This window comes from Globicephala melas, chromosome 20 (genome assembly GCF_963455315.2).
Source record: "Globicephala melas chromosome 20, mGloMel1.2, whole genome shotgun sequence".
NCBI lineage: Eukaryota > Metazoa > Chordata > Mammalia > Artiodactyla > Delphinidae > Globicephala > Globicephala melas.
Window position 1 is genome coordinate 34,965,400 of NC_083333.1, and position 18,542 is coordinate 34,983,941.

Below are 18,542 nucleotides of genomic sequence, written 5' to 3' on the forward strand. Positions count from 1 at the left end.
CCCCGTCACAACCTCAACGGGCACTCCCAGGAGAGGGCAGGCAGGACAGCATTTTACTAGAGATGAACGCAAGGCGTGGGTCTCTAAACTACCATTAAGGAGTACAATTGTAAAGAGGGGAACCAAGATTTATTTTTGTGAACCCTTAAGGCTGAGAAGGTGTACTTAAATGGTAGTTTGTAGAATACCGAAGTAGTTTTACTTTTTTTTTTGGCGGTACGCGGGCCTCTCACTGTTGTGGCCTCTTCGTTGCGGAGCACAGGCTCCGGACGCGCAGGCTCAGCGGCCATGGCTCACGGGCCTAGCCGCTTCGCGGCATGTGGGCTCTTCCCGGACCGGGGCACGAACCCGTGTCCCCTGCATCGGCAGGCGGACTCTCAACCACTGCGTCACCAGGGAAGGCCACCGAAATAGTCTGTCTCATTTGCGGAAAAAAAAAAAGGGAAGGTAAAGCTGACTCAATAGTGGCAACAGCGGGATAGTGAAAAGTAGATGGTAATGATCTTTATCGGTGTTGAAGACAAAAAGAACAAGTAGAGCCGGACGTGACGGATGTAAGAGACAGGAAGCCTAATAACTTCGCCTTGCCGAGTGGGATAGGCACGCGGCGGTGGCGGCAGCGGCCGGAACGCAGTGACGTACTTCCGTTGGTGGGATTGGCCGCGCGCACGCTCACTTCCGTCGCGCCTGCGCAGGTGGCCCCCTACTCCCGGTTGTGGCGGGTTTTCGGGACCCATATTACACATATATTAGCCTTTCATAGGAGACTGTGCACTTTTAATTCCTGAGGGCGATGCGCTGTGGTGCAGCCGTCAGGGCCGGCCAGAAAGTCTGCAGGTGCCTGCTGTCTGGGTTTAGTCGAGTAGATGGGAGGCAGTTGACGGAAGGGAGCGGCTCCTTTGTAGGGCCCTTGAGGTCGCACGGGGAGCTGCCCCCGGTGAGCGAGCTGAGAGAAGGCCCCGAGTCTGGCGGCGAGGAGAGCGAGGTGCTGGTTGAGATCTGTCAGAAAAGGCGTTTCCTCAGTGGCACCAAGCGACAGCTTAGTCGAGATTCTCTTCTGAGCGGGTGCCACCCCGGCCTTGGCCCCTTGGGTATAGAGTTGCGGAAGAACCTGGCGGCAGAATGGTGGTCCGCGGTGGTGGTGTTCAGGGAGCAGGTCTTCCCGGTAGACGCCCTCTACCATGAACCAGGCCCTTCGCTGCCCGGGGACAGTGCCTTCAGGTTAGTTTCTGCAGAAACGCTACGCGAAATCTTGCAAGACAAAGAGCTGAGTAAGGAACAGCTAGGAGCATTTCTTGAGAACTTACTGAAAACTTCTGGGAAACTACGGGAGAACCTTCTTCACGGTATGCTTCACGATTTCATGCTTCAAAATAGGTGTCGGGGTGGAAAGGCAGACTCGCTCGATTTCCCAGATTGCAGCTGGCCCTGTATTCACATGGAAAGGAAATTATCTGGTTCTCAGTCTTCTTGAAGCAGTTGGGTTTGTTGACAGTGTTGCTGCCTTGGAGAAAACTGGTTCATGGGATCGTTATTGTTCCTTAAAGAATCCGGCCCGGGGCTTCCCTGGTGGCGCAGTGGTTGAGAGTCCGCCTGCCGATGCAGGGGACACGGGTTCGTGCCCCGGTCTGGGAGGATCCCACATGCCGCGGAGCGGCTGGGCCCGTGAGCCATGGCCGCTGAGCCTGCGCGTCCGGGGCCTGTGCTCCGCAATGGGAGAGGCCGCAGCGGTGAGAGGCCCGCGTACCGCAAAAAAAAAAAAAAAAAAAAGAATCCGGCCCAAGGCTCTAATAAAGCTCTCAGTTTCACAAGGCAACCCTAGAATTTTGGAGTTTATTGAGCGGCCCTAGAATTAGGACCTAAATTAAATCGTGTGTTTGAATCATTGGTTCATTGTTACTGAAATATTTATAAATACTTCCATAGTTTTCTTTTTTTTACACACTATAGGCTAATCGAGAGCTTGTTTTTTTAGAGCAACAAGAAAATGCCCTCCCCCAGTTTTTCTTACCGAAAACTGATCTACACAATCTGTTGTTTGAAGAGCCCTTAAGGTAATTTTTGAATTGGCAGAATAATAGGACTAATCAAGTTTTATAAGCGATTCTTGAGTGAATACACAGAAATTTGTAGGGCACAATATGCCTTCAAAGTCAAATAGATCATGATAGCAGAGATTCTGGAAAAAAAAATTTAGAATTTTTACAGGACAGACTTGCTGCCACAGCATCTCATCTTTGCAAAATGCTATCCTTACCATTTTTTATTAAGTGGTACTAGGAAGTAATTTAAAATAACCAGTGTCCATGGTTCTCTGAAAATTGATACCTATATTGTAAACTTTTAAAGATTTCCTTAATAAAATAAAGCAAACTTAAACTGGTGGGTAAACGTGACAATTTTGATTTGTGCTACTTTAATTATTCTATGATGATTTTACTTTGGGGAAGTTAAATCACTGCTCATTACCATGTCCCAAAACAAATAAATCTTTTCTTCCCTATTAGAAAATGAAACATAGCTCTCTTAGATTCATCAAAGCATTTATTGATGTGCCAGACATTTTCTTGCCTTTAGAAACTTAAATCCACTTACTTGCCAAATTTTTGGTTGTCTAGCGTTTTTAGCTTCTGAGTACCAGTTTGCCATTTCTTTCCATGCCCAGTGCCCTTACCCTCTTTATTTCATGTTTGAGCTATTGTGGTAGCCTCTACTTATGAACGGTTTTTAAAATTTCTCAGCCATTTTTTCTCCAAATATTGTTACTGCCCCATTCTTTCTTCTGTCCTTCTGTGATTAATTACACATATGTTAGACTCACCCCCCAGCATCTTGTTATCAGCTTTCTTGAACACATTAATTACACTTAAAAGTCTATATCTGATAACTCAGGTATGTCGGTTTCTGTTATGTCTTACTCTGGGCTTTTGGTCATTTGGACTTTCGATTTTCTAGGTACTTTGGGTGTTAATTGTAGAGATAAATTGAGGCTCTGGGTGGCATTGTTTTCTTCTACCTGGGAGGGTTTACTTTTGCTTTTGGCAGGCAGCTAGGGCATATCTTCTTAATACAATCCGGGATTAAGTGTATTGAGGCTGGATTTCAGTCTTTTTGCTTCACCTCTGCTCCTAGAGTGTAGCCCTTTGAGTGTACGTAGTGAAAGGCTGGGGTGTTTTCCAGAGCCCCTCCTCCTTAAGAGCCTCGAACTACAATTTTGGGGCTTCCTAGCCCCATACAATGTCAGGAAGCTCTGCTCAGCATTTCAGCTTCTTAGTTCTCCTACTTCAGATTGGAAAAGCAGCACTAAATGTTGGGTTCACCTCTGTTCTTACATTCTCTCCAAATCTTGGACCCTCAAGTCCTTACTGCCTTGACAGCTCTCCTGTGTCTTTAAACAGATTCTTTTTTTCAGTTTCTTGACCAGTTTTTCTTGTTATCAACAAGCCTGTCTACTATTACCAGAAGTGGAAATCTCAAATCAAGTAACTTTTGAACACAGTGTTATCATTCAGTGGGATATAATCTAAGTGCATAAAGAACTGCAAAGAAATCTTGAACTTTATTGTATTGATTTATTGTAAGTAGAAATGTTGGGATTATAATTCTGAAGCTGTTTCACATATAGGATAAAGCAAATAGACCAATGGATAGATTTATTAGGAACCAAGATTTTCACTGAAAGAGAAAAGATGTACAACAAGGCAAGGATAAACTTTATAATGTTACATTTGAATTGACTATCAGTGTGAATTCATGATTTTTTAAAAATACAAATTTCCTAACTTTCTTCATTGAAGGGGCCTAGAAGCGATGACAATAGCAATGAACACACCTAGTACCCAGAATTTGGTTTCTAAAGGAACCAGTGCTTGGAGAAATGGCTCATTCCAGGTATGGGGCAGGGCAGTACAAAGTGACTTTGGCACAGTTTATGGTGCTAGAAAGCAAAGAATTACTAGAAGACTAGTGGGTTTATGTTAAAAGGACATAGATGCTGGCTTGAAGGAGACTCCCACTGGCTAAGTTTGGGACAAATTGAACATTAAAATAAATATTGATGGTAATGGGATCAGAACACATTAAATAAAATTAAAAATCTAATCCACAGTGTTAAACAAAAAATTAAGTAATTGAGGCTGCTGGTAGAAAGAGTAGTTGGAAAGAGTTTGTCTTTGTAGGAGCTATGCAATAAATGTAGAAGGAAAGGTAGGATAGAAAAATCACCTTTTTATGATTTTGTAATCCTCGGTGTAATAATAATTCAAGCAGGGGTTCATCAACAGATTCTAAAATATCGGGTGTGGGACTTCCCAGGTGGTGCAGCGGTTAAGAATCCGCCTGCCAATGCAGGGGACACGGGTTCGAGCCGTGGTCCGGGAAGATCCCACATGCCACAGAGCGACTAAGCCCATGAGCCACAACTACTGAAGCCCGTGCGCCTAGAGCCCATGCTCTGCAACAAGAGAAGCCACTGCAATGAGAAGCCCGCGCACCGCAACAAGAGCAACCCCCTCTCGCCACGACTAGAGAAAGCCCGCATGCAGCAACGAAGACCCAACGCAGCCAAAAATTAATTAATTAAAAGAAAACGATTGCCCCTTTGTTAAAAAATAAATAAAATAAAATATTGGGTGGAAGATTGTTGGGGAGCAGGATAATGTTGGGGAAAGGATATTCACTACCTTAACTTGGTAATCAAATCTGGTTTCATTAAAAGTGGGATTATTTGATACTGTGTTACTCCTGTTAGGATGCAACAGCACATATACATCAACTATGTAGTATTTATTCCTGCTAAAAATGATTAACCCAAATTAAATAAGGAAAAATTCAGACAAATCTAATGTGAGATAATCTATGACTGGCCTGTTCTCAAATTAAAAATTGATATCATTAAAAGCAAAGTTAGAGAGGGAGAAGTCAGGGGAAATATTCTAGTTTCAGAGTGATTTAAGAGACCTAATAAAATGCAGTGAGTTAACCTTAATTAGGGAGAAAGAGAGCAGCAGTAAATGGCTTTTGGGGTGACAATTCGAGAAAATAGAATATTGACCATAAGTTAGGTGAAATTATGATATTATGATTAATTTAATGGTGTAATAGTGGTATACAGTGAATATTTTTAATTTTAGGAGGTACATGCTAAAATGTTTTGGGGTGAACAAGAAATAGAAAATAAATGTGGCAGAATGTTGACAATTGGTGAATCTAGGTTAAGGGTTTACAGACGTTTATTGTACTGTTCTTTCAACTTTCTTGTAGATTTGAAAATCTTCATACTAAAAAGTTGGGGGAAACTACCTAAAATTAAGTGGTAATCAATTAAGATCTGCCTTAGTAGCTCCATGCTACTGTACTTACTGCTGTGTTAGCATTATATTATTAATTTGTCTATAAATTGACCAAAATTATTTGGGTTTATAAAATAGATTTATATAGTGATTGATTTATCTTTTGACAGGTGCCTTGGAGCATTATGTTAATTACCTGGATCTGCTAAACAAGAGGCTACCTTTTGGCCTTGCTCAGATTGGAGTGTGTTTTCATCCTGTTTCTGATACTAAGCAGACACCTGATGGTGTTAAAAGGTACACAAAAAAATGGAAATAACTTGACCTTGTATTTAAACAGTCACTTTCACTTTGGGATAGATTATATGATTTTCAAATAAGTGATTATCTGATATTTCTGATATCCAAAGAATCGGTGAAAAGACTGAAGCTTCACTGGTATGGTTTACTTCAGCAAGAACTGCAAGCCAGTGGCTTGATTTCTGGTTACGTCATCGACTCCTGTGGTGGAGAAAGGTACTACAATAATTACCCTTAATTTAATAATGATTAGGCAAATTGTCTTAGTGTGTCAGAGGTAATACTTCTCTACAATAAATGAAATTTATTTTGATGTAGCAATGTTATATTTATAAGAGACAGCTATAATAAATTAACAACTACATATAAAAACTCTTTGTAATAATTTTCATTGTTCCATAAAACAAAGTTACTTTAGTAAAGACGTCTGTTGATGTCTTGCTCAGAAACTTTTTTGGTAAGACTTTACATTCTAGGTAAAGTTCAAATCCCTCACCTGGCATTCCTGATTGGTGTAGAGTTGGACCCTTGCCCACTCTTACAGCTTTAGCTTTTTTTTTTTAAAAAAGATCTTTATTGGAGTATAATTGCTTCACAATACTGTGTTAGTTTTGCTTCCAACCTCCATGAACTCTCCATATTAGTCAAATGGTCCTGTAATTTACAGTCACGTTTCAGTGTAAGCCTAAGAGAAAAGAGTTGAAGTAAGCATTTTTGTCATGCCATTGTCTTATTTCTCTAACTCTCAAAATCTCCAAACACCCATGTAAACTAAATGGAATGATCACAAATAAGGAAGGATGAGAATGGTGAGTATGTGATACTTTCTTCTTTATCCCACTTAGTTCATGGTTCCTTCCCTTCTTATTAATTGACCACAGAAATGCTAGATAGCATCAACAGTTTTTCTCTGTAATTCTTTCAGATTAAAAAACACTATTTGTAACAGTATATTCACTCATATTTAATTAAACTTAACAATTTTTTATTTGGGACTTGACCAGTTTCATTCAGTTGCTGGGGGCAACTTTACTTTTTAATATTTATTTTAATAAGTTAATAAGACAAACTTTCTTTTCCAGTTTGCTGTGAGTCCATCTAACTTCAGCAGCAGTGATTGTCAGGATGAAGCGGGCCGAAAAGGAAACAAACTTTACTACAATTTTCCGTGGGGAAAGGAGCCAATAGAAACCCTGTGGAATCTAGGAGATCATGAACTTTTACGCATGTATCCTGAAAATGTAGCTCAATTACATGTATGTTTTACCTTGCGCGCCTATGTATCCTTTACCCAGATTCTCTAACTGTGATCATTTCTGAACCATTTGAGAATAAGCTGTAGACATGGTGCCCCATGACGTCTTAATACTTCAGTATGCATTTCTCAAGTACAGGGACTCACCTGTATAACCACAATGCAATCATTATGATCAGGAAAGTAACAGTAATCTGCTATTATTCTCAAATCCACAGAACCCTTCAGATGTAACCAATTATTCTAATCTGCCCTTTATAGGTCCAGGATCCAATCTAGGATCCTGTATTTCATGTAGTTGTCATGTGTCCTTAGTTTCCTTCAAATAGTTCCTTTTATTTTTCCTTGTCTTTCATGACCTTGACAGTTTTGAAGAGTACAGACCGGTTACTTTGTAGAATGTCCCCTGGTTTGAGTTTCTTTCATGTTTCCTCATGATTTATGTATTTTTGCTAAGAATGCCACAGAAATGGTGCTACCCTCTTCTCAGTGCATCATATTGGCTTGTTACTGGTGATGTTAACTTTTATGCTTGGTTAAGATGATGCTTCCAGGTTTCTCCAGTGTAAAGTTGATAAGTATTTTGTACTTATTAATTGATGAGTAATTAATAAGCCTTTTGTGGGCAGATACTTTGGCTATGTAAATAACCTGTTTCTCACCAGATTCTGGCCTACTGGTTGCAACATCCATTGATGATTCTTGCCCAAATTGATTATTACTATGAGGGTTGCCAAATGATAATTTTAAAAATTTCATCAGTCTATCTAGACTTACTGATCAATTTGTATTCTGATTCTGTAAGTGAAAAATGTAATTTTAAGAGGTAGTTCTGCTAAATGATGCTTTATTTTTGTTCTCCTTTTCTGTGAAGGGCAGAGATGGACGGAAAAATGTGGTTCCTTCTGTTTTATCCATAAATGGAGATCTAGACCGAGGCATGCTGGCATATCTCTACGATTCTTTCCAGCTAACAGAGAACTCCTTTACAAGAAAGAAAGATCTTCATAGAAAGGTGCTTTGATATTTCAGAGATAGACTTGGGAAATTAAAAATATTTCTCTCTCTTTTTTTATGTTAGTGTACTTGGTTTCTAATATAAACTCTGAATAATAATTTTTTTAGTGCAAGTTATTTATTTTTCAGGTTTTTTTAGAATCTGCCCACAGGAATAATAAGCAGGTTCTCACAGAATAGAAGAAGGAATCCCTCTTGGGTAATCCCAAAGGCGTTTCTGTTTGAACTTGGGCAGCTGGACAGCTGTCTCTGATTCTTAGCCCCTGAGCCTTTTCACTTATGGCTTCTGCTTGTATCAGAAGCTGAGTGTTAAGTAGGAGTAAGTAAAACAGGCCAGCAAGACTTGTGGTATTAACCTCTCTGCTTCTGGTCTGACCCCAAGTGGCTGATCACTGGATCACAGGAACTAGACATGGGTCTGGGTCAAGGGAAAGGCTTATTTTAGGATGTGCAATTTGAGCATTTTTATGGGCTGAAAATCAAGAGAGAGGAGGGGTTGAAGAAATAGGAGAGAAATGAAGTACCTAATGGAGCAAGATTTTAGAAGAAACAGGAAGGACCAAGACAGAATCAAGAACACAAGTTGGGGGGTTTTGTCTTGAAAAGGGAGTTATTTTTTGAAACAGCAGGGTGGAAAGAAACAATTGTATAGATATAAATAGGCTACTAGAGCTGGTTAACCCTTGAAGGAAGTTTTACTCATATCCTCTATTTTCTTGGGGAATTAGGAAGCAAGATTATTAGCTTAAAATGTGGAGGAGTAGGGGTTTAAGTGGCAAGAGTTTAGAATACTCATATTTCCCTTGAATGGGAAAGGGAGCTTCCCCAAAATCAAAATTTTTCACGTGTTGAGTGCTCAACTGGGATTAGACACCATGAGTTTGTAGCACCACTCTGCCTAGTTAGTGATTTATTATGCAGTGCTTGTTTAGCCTGATGTGGCCATTTATAGAATTGTTTGGGATTTATAGGGTGTGTGTAGCAGACAAACAAGGGGGATCCTTTCTTTTCTTTCTCTTACATACTGCACATCCAAACCATCAGCAAAACCTCTTTGATTCTGTCTTCAAAATATATCCTGAATCTGACGGTTTCTTAGCACCTCCCCTGTTCGCAGTCTGATCTAAGCCACCATCATCCCCACCTCCCTGCACTGAGTGGCCCTTTTAAAAGGTACACGTTACTTTGTTCCTCTGCTCTAAACACTCCAATAAGCTCCTCCTCTCACTCAGAGGAAAAGCCAAAGCCCCTAAAATGTTTTACAAAGCATTATCCCTTTTGCCCTTCAACTCCTCTCCACCTTACTCAGTCTGCTCCAGCAGCACAGACCTATTGTTGTTTCTAGAACATGCCCAGTGTGTGCTCCCAGCTCAAGAGCCTTGTCATTAATGCTCCCCTTTGTCTGAGTGCTCTTCCTCCAAGTCCACGTCTCGTCCCTCCATCCCCTTTCAAGTCTGCTCACATGTCACCTCAGAAAGGAGACTTTCTCTTACCCCCTTATTTATTTATTTATTTTTAATGGTCCCATTGTAGTTTTTTTTTTTTTTTTTGGCTGCACCGTGCGGCATGTGGGATCTCAGTTCCCTCACCAGAGACCTCGCCCCCTGCAGTGGAAGCGTGGAGTCCTAACCACTGGACCGCCAGGGAATTCCCTCTTACCACCTTATTTAAAATAGCAAACAACCCTCCACCAGCCCACCCCTTGCCAGCACTTCCTATCTTCTTTTTTTTCCAACGCTTAACCACCTTCAAATATATTATTTACTTATCTATTTTGTTATCTGCTTCTCTGCATTATGAGGGACAGGATTTTTGTCCCCACCACCTAGAATTATTTCTCGTACCAAGTAGCCATTCACATGTTTGTTGAATGGCTGAATGAATGCATAGAGTGATGGGTTTTGGCAAGAGAAAGTCCAAGTGATAAGCCACATGGCTCAGGCTGGGTAGGGAAGGCAGTGATGCCAGAAAGGGGCATTTCAACTGAGAGAAAATGGATTTGTCAGAAAATGGGAGAATATCAAGTGAACTTATTTCTGTAGAATGCCTGAATGGAGAAATCTATGAGCAGCTGAATAAAGATGGTTGATACATCATTGTGTGATATTTTTTATGACCTCAGCTAGCTTCCATTTTCACACAGAAAATTTTAACTGCTTAAACAGCTTCATGTTAATTAGTGCTTGTCCTTTTTACCCCTTCTCTTTAAATTGTTTTAGGTGCTTAAACTTCACCCTTGTTTAGCCCCTATTAAGGTTGCTTTGGATGTGGGAAGAGGCCCAACAGTGGAACTAAGACAGGTGGGTTAAATAAGTTTTAATGTCATGATTTCAATTATAACTGTTATTCCAAGTAAATGAGTAGTTTGCCATCTAAAGTTTTATGTTGATTCATTTTTTAAAAAATTCTAATTAAATAATGAACTGTGAACATATTTTAATTAAATAATGAAATTTTTATTCAATGAAAAAATCCATTTTTAATGAATTTTTAAATTTTTAATTAAATCATTCATTAATGAATTTTAATTAAATAATAATAAATACTACAGTTAATTACAGATAATTTGAAGTATATTATATTAAAGAAGCTGAATACAGTTCAGTGGGCCTTGCTGTTAATGTCATGCCCAGTCATAGTTGCGTTTTTTTAAATGAGTATGCATAATTTTGGCAATCAAAATATTTGTACAGACATCTAGTGAATTATTTCTTACCCTCTTCCCTTTTTAACTTAACACTTTTGATACTTTTTGGTATAAGCACAAGTTCTAGATCTGTAATCTTATTTTTCTAATCTATCTGGTCAAATTAAATACTGTTAAGAAAAACCAGGACCACTTCAGCAGTCATTTCTGTTTGGGTATCTCAGACCCATCCAGGGACCTGAGTGAGGATACTAGAAAGATTGACCTGGCTTTCCCGGGCTCCTGTGCAGGGGTCTGGGAAGGTGGGGATAATGAGCTCAGGGAAAGGGAAGAGAATGGCTTAATTTCCACATTTCCCCCAGGATTGCAGGAGGCTCCACAACACCCTGGTAGGTACCAAGTTCCTAGGGATTTTTTTGCTTGAAGGACAAAGAACTCTGCTTCGTAGATTTTCATCATTACCATTGCAGGCCTTTTGTTTTGTTTTGTTTTTGTTTGTAAGCATATTAGTAGTATTTTGTGCCTTGGGTGTTTTACCAAAAGAGTAGTGTCTTATTCTGTTTTTAACACTTTTCCCCTCAGCAGTATGACAAAGAGAATCCTTACGTATGTAACTTTCTGGGCTATGAAAGAGGTTTTGTGGGTTATTTCCCCATGTCTTCACCTGCGCTTTATCATGCTTAGAACTTTTTCTCTCCTTTTCTACCTTCTGTTAGAGCACATTTTCTGCTGGCAACCAAAACTAAACTTACTAAAACTCATATTTATTTTTCCCTGATAATTTCTTAGATTTATTAATATCTATATTCTCATCTATCCCCAAAATATCCTGTACCTTAACACCCATTTACTTCGCTGTGGTCTTTCCCTGGGAACTTGTTAGAAATGCAAATTCTTGCCAGACCTGCTGAATCAGAAACTCTGGGGGGCGAGGCTGAGCCATCTGTGTTTTGCAAGCCCTCCAGGTGATTCTGGTGTTTAAGTTTGAGAGACAGTGCTCTAGCTCAGGCACACACCCCTACCCCATCCCACCATCCTCCCCCTCTCCCTCCCCATGGGGACATTTGGTAATATCTGGGGACATTTTGGGGGACATTTTTGGTTGTCAGAAGGTGGGGAAGGGTGGTCCGGACATCTAATGGAGACCAGGGATGCTGCTAAACATCCTATATCAGCAGTGCCAATGAGAGAAATTCTGCTTTAGAATTTTAGTTCTAGATTGTTAAGGGAGTTTTAAATTTTTCTTTTTCTTGCTTCACCATTTTTAAGAAAACAGTAAAGTGTACTATGTCATTTACTCATCATTACTTCTGTATTTCCAATCAGGCTTTTGTCTCCAGCATTCCACTGAAACTAATCAATCATTCTTTTCTTCTTGAAACATTTTCTTTAGTTGGCTTCAGGAACACCACTCTCTGGGTTTTCTTCATACTTTTCTGGCTCCTTCTCCTTAGTTTCCTTTAATGGCTCTTCCTTCTCTTCCTTACATCGTATTATAACCCTTAGGCTCAGTTCTCAAGTCTCAGATAAGTTTAGAGTTAACTTAGCCCTTTGGACTGTTTTTTTCTGATAGAATCTGTTTTGCTTTTGTTTATTTGTGTTATGAATGATGATAATAAAAATTCTTATATTTGGTATAAAAATTTCAGATTTGCATTTAGTATTCAGCTTTGCAGTGTTTAAGTTCTTCAGAAGAAGTATACAATTTATAAGTATACAATATATAAAATTATCAACAATATTATCATGTAATTAAAGGGATTTATGCCCACTTTAAAGAGTGAAAAAGATGATTGGTGGTTTCATAAAAATAGGGTAATAACTCTAGCTACTTTTCTTTCTTTCATATTCAGAGTTTTTGTATTTTTCCCCAGGTTTGTCAAGGGCTATTTAATGAATTATTAGAAAATGGAATATCTGTGTGGCCTGGTTATTTGGAAACTGTGCCATCCTCATTGGAACAACTTTATTCAAAGTAAGAATGTTGTTTTTTCTTGCTTAAAAAATGTATTCAGAGTTTTTGATTATACGATGTTTCTTTATAACAAATTTCTTCTAAATATCTATATATACTATAATTCAAAATTATTCCTAACTTTCCTATTTACAGAACCACATACCCTTAGTTAATTGGTACAGCAGGAAACAATACTCATCAGGTATATATAAGTGCAAACTATGTGAAACTTCAAGACTTAATACCATGAAGTATGTGTACCTGAGTTTATCAGTTTATCAGGGATGGAATTATTTATATTAGACACATTTGTTGAATCAGGACTGGGGGAACATGAGTGGAGTGCCTTTTCCTTGCTGGCCTTGTTATTCTCAGGCTGAGTGGAAGGTAATTCTATTCCAGAGAACAGAGAACTAGTTTTCTCGGTGATCTGCACCTCTGTTTACCTGATTGCTCAAGACTGAAACCTGGATATTGTCCTTCACTCCTCCCTCTTCCTTACTGTTAGAGTCTAGTCCATCACTAACTCTTGTCTTCCTCCTAAATGTATCTCACATCCACATCTCCCCATTAAGATCACCAGTATCTCTTGACTGGATTATTGAAATAATCTCCTAACTGATCTCCTGTCTCTAGTCTTACCCCCTGCTATTTTCATTAACTTCTGTTTTTTAATAAAATAATTCATTTTTCCCTACTTTGGGTTTATTTTGTTATTTTTTTAGCTTTTTGTGTTGAATACATATCTTTTAGGTGAAAAGTTGTGAAGCTTCGTGTTTTGCTCCTCAGTTCTGTAGTAACTTGTTAAAATATACCTTTCAGATGACGTCAGAAGAAAAATAAGTTTCTATAGATAAAGCAGCTGATGGCTTTATCATATATAAAATGAAGGGGTGGTACTTGAACTTTCCAGTGTTCTCAGTTTCTAAAATCTTACACTTTGAGTCATGTGGACAATATCAAGTTACAATTGTTCTTTACATGGTAAAGGCTTTATGTCCCAGGATAGTTTTTTTCCTTTGTCCCAGAATACTTTTCTCCAGATATTTATTAAGTACCCACTATATTTTTTGTTCTTTGATACAGCAATAAACAACACAGAAAAGTTTCCTGTTCTTAATGACACTTATTCTAGTGGGATAGAATAGACAACAGGCAAGTAGATAAATAAGATAATTTCTGGTGGAGTCCTAAAAGAAAAGAAACAATCAGATAGTATGACTGGGTAAACAGAAGGAAGGCCAGTGTGGAACATATTCAGTTATTGCTAAACTAGAAACTGTAAGTTAGTGTACTAAGGTATATATTTAGCATGGTTTTTGGTATAATTTGTTGTACACTAGATCTTAATATTATAGTAGTATTATAAGAGAGTTTTGTCTAAAATTATTTTCTCGGATTGTATCCAAATACCAAAAGGCTGAGGTTATTCTGAGGTTCATCCAGATCACACCAAATGGTGTGTTGAGGTACCAGTGTTTATTTCTTATATTTTCTTTTCTTTTATGACTTCCTAGCTATTACAATAAGTCAGAAACTTCCTGAAAATTTTACTTTGAAAATGATTCAGAAACTTGAAAAAAGTATTTTTGGGTTCAGTTCTCAAGCCCTGCCTTTGAGTTTTGTGACTCTTTTTTTCCTTTCTTTCTTTCTTAATTTTTTTATAGAAATTTAGTTGTTGTATACAGGAACTTTAGTGGCAGCATGTGGGATCTAGCTCCCTGACCAGAGATCGAACCTGGGCCCCCTGCATTGGGAGCTTGGAGCCTTAGCCACTGGACTACCAGGGAAGTCCCTGAGTTTTGTGACTCTTGAAGGTGGCATTGGCTCCTGAGTAATTAAAGCTGGTAATGTGGTGAATTTACAGTCTATATTTGTGCTCACATGTTTTGGTTAACTACCTTTTTTTCTTAGATATGATGAAATGAGTATCCTCTTCACAGTGTTGATTACTGAAGCTACTTTGGAGAATGGATTAATACATCTGAGAAGTAGAGACACCACAATGAAGGAAACGATGCATATATCCAAAGTAAAAGACTTTTTAACTAAATATATATCATCAGCTAAGAATGTATAGATTCTAATATTTGTGTAATAAATATTCTCCTTTCCTAATTTGGTTGTCTTATTTAACTGAGATTATTATTAGTGGTTTTTTTTGGTGCTTTTTTTGATTCAGTTTTTATTATATTTCTTGATGTATTTCATGGTATCAGGAATATGTTCAGCTATAAGAAACAAAAGGACTGCTATACTGGCTTAAGCAAATTGGAGTTTGTTTCTTTCATAACAAGAAATCGAGGGGGTAGACTGTCCAGAGCTGGTGTAATTGTTTCCTCTATAGTAGTTAGGGAGCAAGGCGCTTGGCTGTCTTTCCACCATCTTTAGTATATTGGCTTTTATCTTTATACTTGTTTCTTCTTGGTCATAAGATGGTGGATGTATTTCTAGCCTTCTCAGCCACATTCGAGTTAGGAAGAAAGTCAAAGAGATAAGAGCTAGCCAGCCAAGGCTCTTCTGTTTTTAATTAGGAAAGTAAAAGCTTTCCCAAACATCCCGGTCAGAAGACTTATTTACATTTTATTCTATTTATCAGAACTGAATCACATGGTCATTACTAGGCCAGTCATTGTCCAAGGGAATGAGAATATCGTGATTAATTTGGATCAAACACAATTTATCCCTTGGGGCAGTACGGTCTTGTCTTCTCTGAAATGGGTTTTGTTATCAGGAAAGAAGGGTCTTTATATACACTGTCAAATATCAAAGATTAACCTAAAACTAAAATTTTAATAATGAGAACATTTATTGACTTTTGCAAAGCAAGCTAAAATAAATGTTAAATGGCATAATCTAATATTAGTGTATTTCATGTCTGATTCTAATAGATATGTTTATAAGAAATCTTTAAACTTTTGTGTGCTGATTATGTTTGTGTTAACTATGTTGTCATTACCAACCTGACAAAAATTCTGATACTTTGTGTAAAATGTCTTAAAAGCTTGGCTGGCTTATCTGAGTTGACTTTACTTAGTAGGTCTTTATTTTTTGGTTCTTATTTTTTGCTCTTGGGGAGAATTTCAAACACAAACATACACAGAATAGTATAATTAACCCCATGTACCTATCACCCAGCACCGACAACCATCAACCCTTGATCAGTCTTGCCTCATCCACCCCACATCGCCCTTCTACGTTATTTCGAAGCAGATCGCAGCTATCGGTTCATTTGTAAATATTTTAGTTCAGGATCTTTTGTTAAGTTAACCATTCTCACGCCTGAAAAAAATGAACAGTAGATGATAATAGGAATTATTGAGAATTTCCTTGGGTGTGATAATGATATTATGGCTTTATTTTTCTTTTTAAAAAGTCATTGTCTGATAGAGACACATACTTAAATATTTTTGAGTAAAAATATATGATATCGGAGACTTGTTTTAAAATTTAGTTTTAAAAAGTGGTAGGGGCTTCCCTGGTGGCGCAGTGGTTGAGAGTCTGCCTGCCGACGCAGGGGACACGGGTTCGTGCCCCGGTCCGGGAAGATCCCGCATGCCGCGGAGCGGCTGGGCCCGTGAGCCATGGCCACTGAGCCTGCGCGTCCGGAGCCTGTGCTCCGCAACGGGAGAGGCCACAACAGTGAGAGGCCCACGTAACGCAAAAAAAAAAAAGTGGTAGAATATGGAGGGAAAATAGGGATAGTGCTGAGTTGTTGAATTTGAGTGATGGGTACATGGGAGTTCATGTACTGCTTCTTTTTGTGTATGTTTGAAGATTTTAATAATAAAAAGTTTTTAAAAACCAATTCTTTAATATCATATCCACTTAGTTTCCAGTTGTCTCATTGTTGGATCAGGATCCAAATAAGACCCATTTATTAAAGTTGGTTGTAGGTCTTTTAGTCTCTCTTATCCTTATACAATAGATTTGAGTTCTCTCTCACCTGCTCACATTCTTTTTTTTTTTTTCCCCCAAGACATTTGAGTTGTTTGTTATGGTGTTTTCTACTGTTTGGATTTTGCTTATTGAATCCCCTTGGTGTAGTTTAACCTATTCCTCTCTATATATTTCCTATAGATTGGGAATTGAATCCAGAGGCTTGATCAGCTTCAAGTTTAGTTTGGCGGGGGGGGCAAGATTATTTTATAGGCTGTATTCTCCCATCAGGGAGCAGTGACTGTCTGGCTGTTTCTCTTGGAGGAATGCTAGCAATCATTGACCAGTGCCTAGATCAGTCAGTTCATTAGAGGTGGCAAAATGGTGATATTCTGATTCCATCTTCCTTCTTTATTTATTAGCTAGAATACTTATATAAAAGAAAATATCTCATCTGCTGTTTGCTTAGAGGTATGGGAAAGGTGGGAGAAATGCTAGATTTGTCCTCTTTAAAGTTACTCTTTTTCATGCACAAATTGTTCTGTCTTTGGCCAGTGGGAGCCTCTTCATGTTGGCCTCAAGTCCTTTTGGCACAACTTTAGTAGTCTTTGATAGCTTCCTTGGTATCTAATATGTAATATAGAGATTGTATAGTTTAGAGTTTCTCCAAGGAGCCCTGGTTCATTTTACTGGAAAACTGTTTGGAGACTATACTCTGGGTGCCATCACGAACTCACCAATAATTGCAATTCAAATTCAGGACTGGTGTATGTGTGTGTGGATTAGCTTTATTGAGATATGATTTACGTACAGTAAATTTACCTATTTTAAGTGTACAGATTATGAGTTCTGACAAATGTGTAACCACTACCACAATGATAATATAGAACATTTCCATCACCCCCCAAAAGTCCCCTCATGCCCCTTTAGGACTTAAGAGTTTTTACTTTAACCTCTTCTATCAGACATCTGTATCTCCTCCCACATCAAGAACCCTGGGGCTTCCCTGGTGGCACAGTGGTTGAGAGTCCGCCTGCTGATGCAGAGGACGCGGGTTTGTGCCCCAGTCAGGGAAGATCCCACATGCCACGAAGCGGCTGGGCCTGTGAGCCATGGCCGCTGGGCCTGCGTGTCCAGAGCCTGTGCTCCGCAACGGGAGAGCCCACACCAGTGAGAGGCCCGCGTACCGCAAAAAAAAAAAAAAAAAAAGAATCCCAATTCTCAAGAATACTGAGGGTGATAAAATTAGAATGCCATGACACACAACTGCTCATTTGCTTTATCTCACCTTAACCACAGAACTCTCAGTACTGCAATGCCTGTATTCCCACCATATGTCTACTTAAAAGTTTAAATTTCATTTTTGCAGTTTGGGGTCCAATATTTAGTTTTAATATAACTGAGAATAAAATGTTTTTAAAAATTATTTTTCTGAAGAAAATCTCAGTCCTGCCCACAGGTACCTTTATTTAGGTACTTTGTCTTCTTAGGGGCCTCAGCCTCACAGGAAGATCGTATTCCTGGTCTCAGATCAGCTGACTGCACTAACTGGCAACATGGAATGTCTATACTGCAGTTGAGGTAAGTAATATTTATGGAGGATTATCCAGATCAGAAGTGTCTGACTGGAGTTACACATCAGAATCTCCTGTGGAGCTTTTAAAAATAAATATATTTGAGCCCTATCCCAGACAGACTTACTATTTCTCTTAACAGTGGGGCCCTCATAAGTATATTTTAAAATACTTACGGGTGGTTTCTGATGTTCACTCCTGTAGTAACCACTGTTAAATTTATCAGAGAGCTGCATACCTGGATGGTATTATTTTGACAAAACTTCCCTCCAGCCCAATTGCATTTAATAAATTTTGTTTTATCAAATACTCTTCTTAGGTATTACACCACACCAATATGTACTGAAAGATGTTATGAGAAATAGTTCTATAAAACTCATTCTTCATTTAGCCGTAAGAATGTTCTTGAGGGCATTTGTTTGCTATATACACCACGTCTTCCTGTGAGGAAGCATGGGAGAAATTTCTCTCAGATTTCAATGCCAGGGGTAGTTGTGCTTCTCCTAAAGACTGGCCTGTTATTATATGTGTTGTATATCTGTTCATTTTGTTTATTCACAAAGGCTTTTTGAGCATCCAAGTACCAGGAACTCTAGGTGCTGGGGATATAGTGGTGAACAAA

The 18,542-nt window shown here is 38.8% G+C and overlaps 1 protein-coding gene across 3 annotated transcripts in view; it reads left to right on the top strand.

Annotated features, from left to right (window-relative positions):
- The first annotated feature begins 462 nt into the window (after window positions 1-462).
- The window catches only part of POLG2 (DNA polymerase gamma 2, accessory subunit), a 45,754-nt gene continuing 27,674 nt past the window's right edge, over window positions 463-18,542 (top strand). For 2 of the 3 annotated variants that reach the window (XR_004036447.3, XM_060290346.2), the window contains exons 1-9: window positions 463-1,346; window positions 5,462-5,588; window positions 5,702-5,807; window positions 6,674-6,847; window positions 7,721-7,861; window positions 10,083-10,163; window positions 12,385-12,485; window positions 14,382-14,499; window positions 17,837-17,927. Coding sequence is in view for 2 of the 3 variants with exons in the window: in XM_060290346.2 (XP_060146329.1) it covers window positions 794-1,346; window positions 5,462-5,588; window positions 5,702-5,807; window positions 6,674-6,847; window positions 7,721-7,861; window positions 10,083-10,163; window positions 12,385-12,485; window positions 14,382-14,499; window positions 17,837-17,926 (1,491 nt within the window). In the remaining variant the exon portion in view is untranslated. Of the gene's footprint in view, window positions 1,347-5,461; window positions 5,589-5,701; window positions 5,808-6,673; window positions 6,848-7,720; window positions 7,862-10,082; window positions 10,164-12,384; window positions 12,486-14,381; window positions 16,205-17,836; window positions 17,928-18,542 lie in introns of those variants that run through there. The other variant, XM_030843358.3, reaches the window with a different exon arrangement.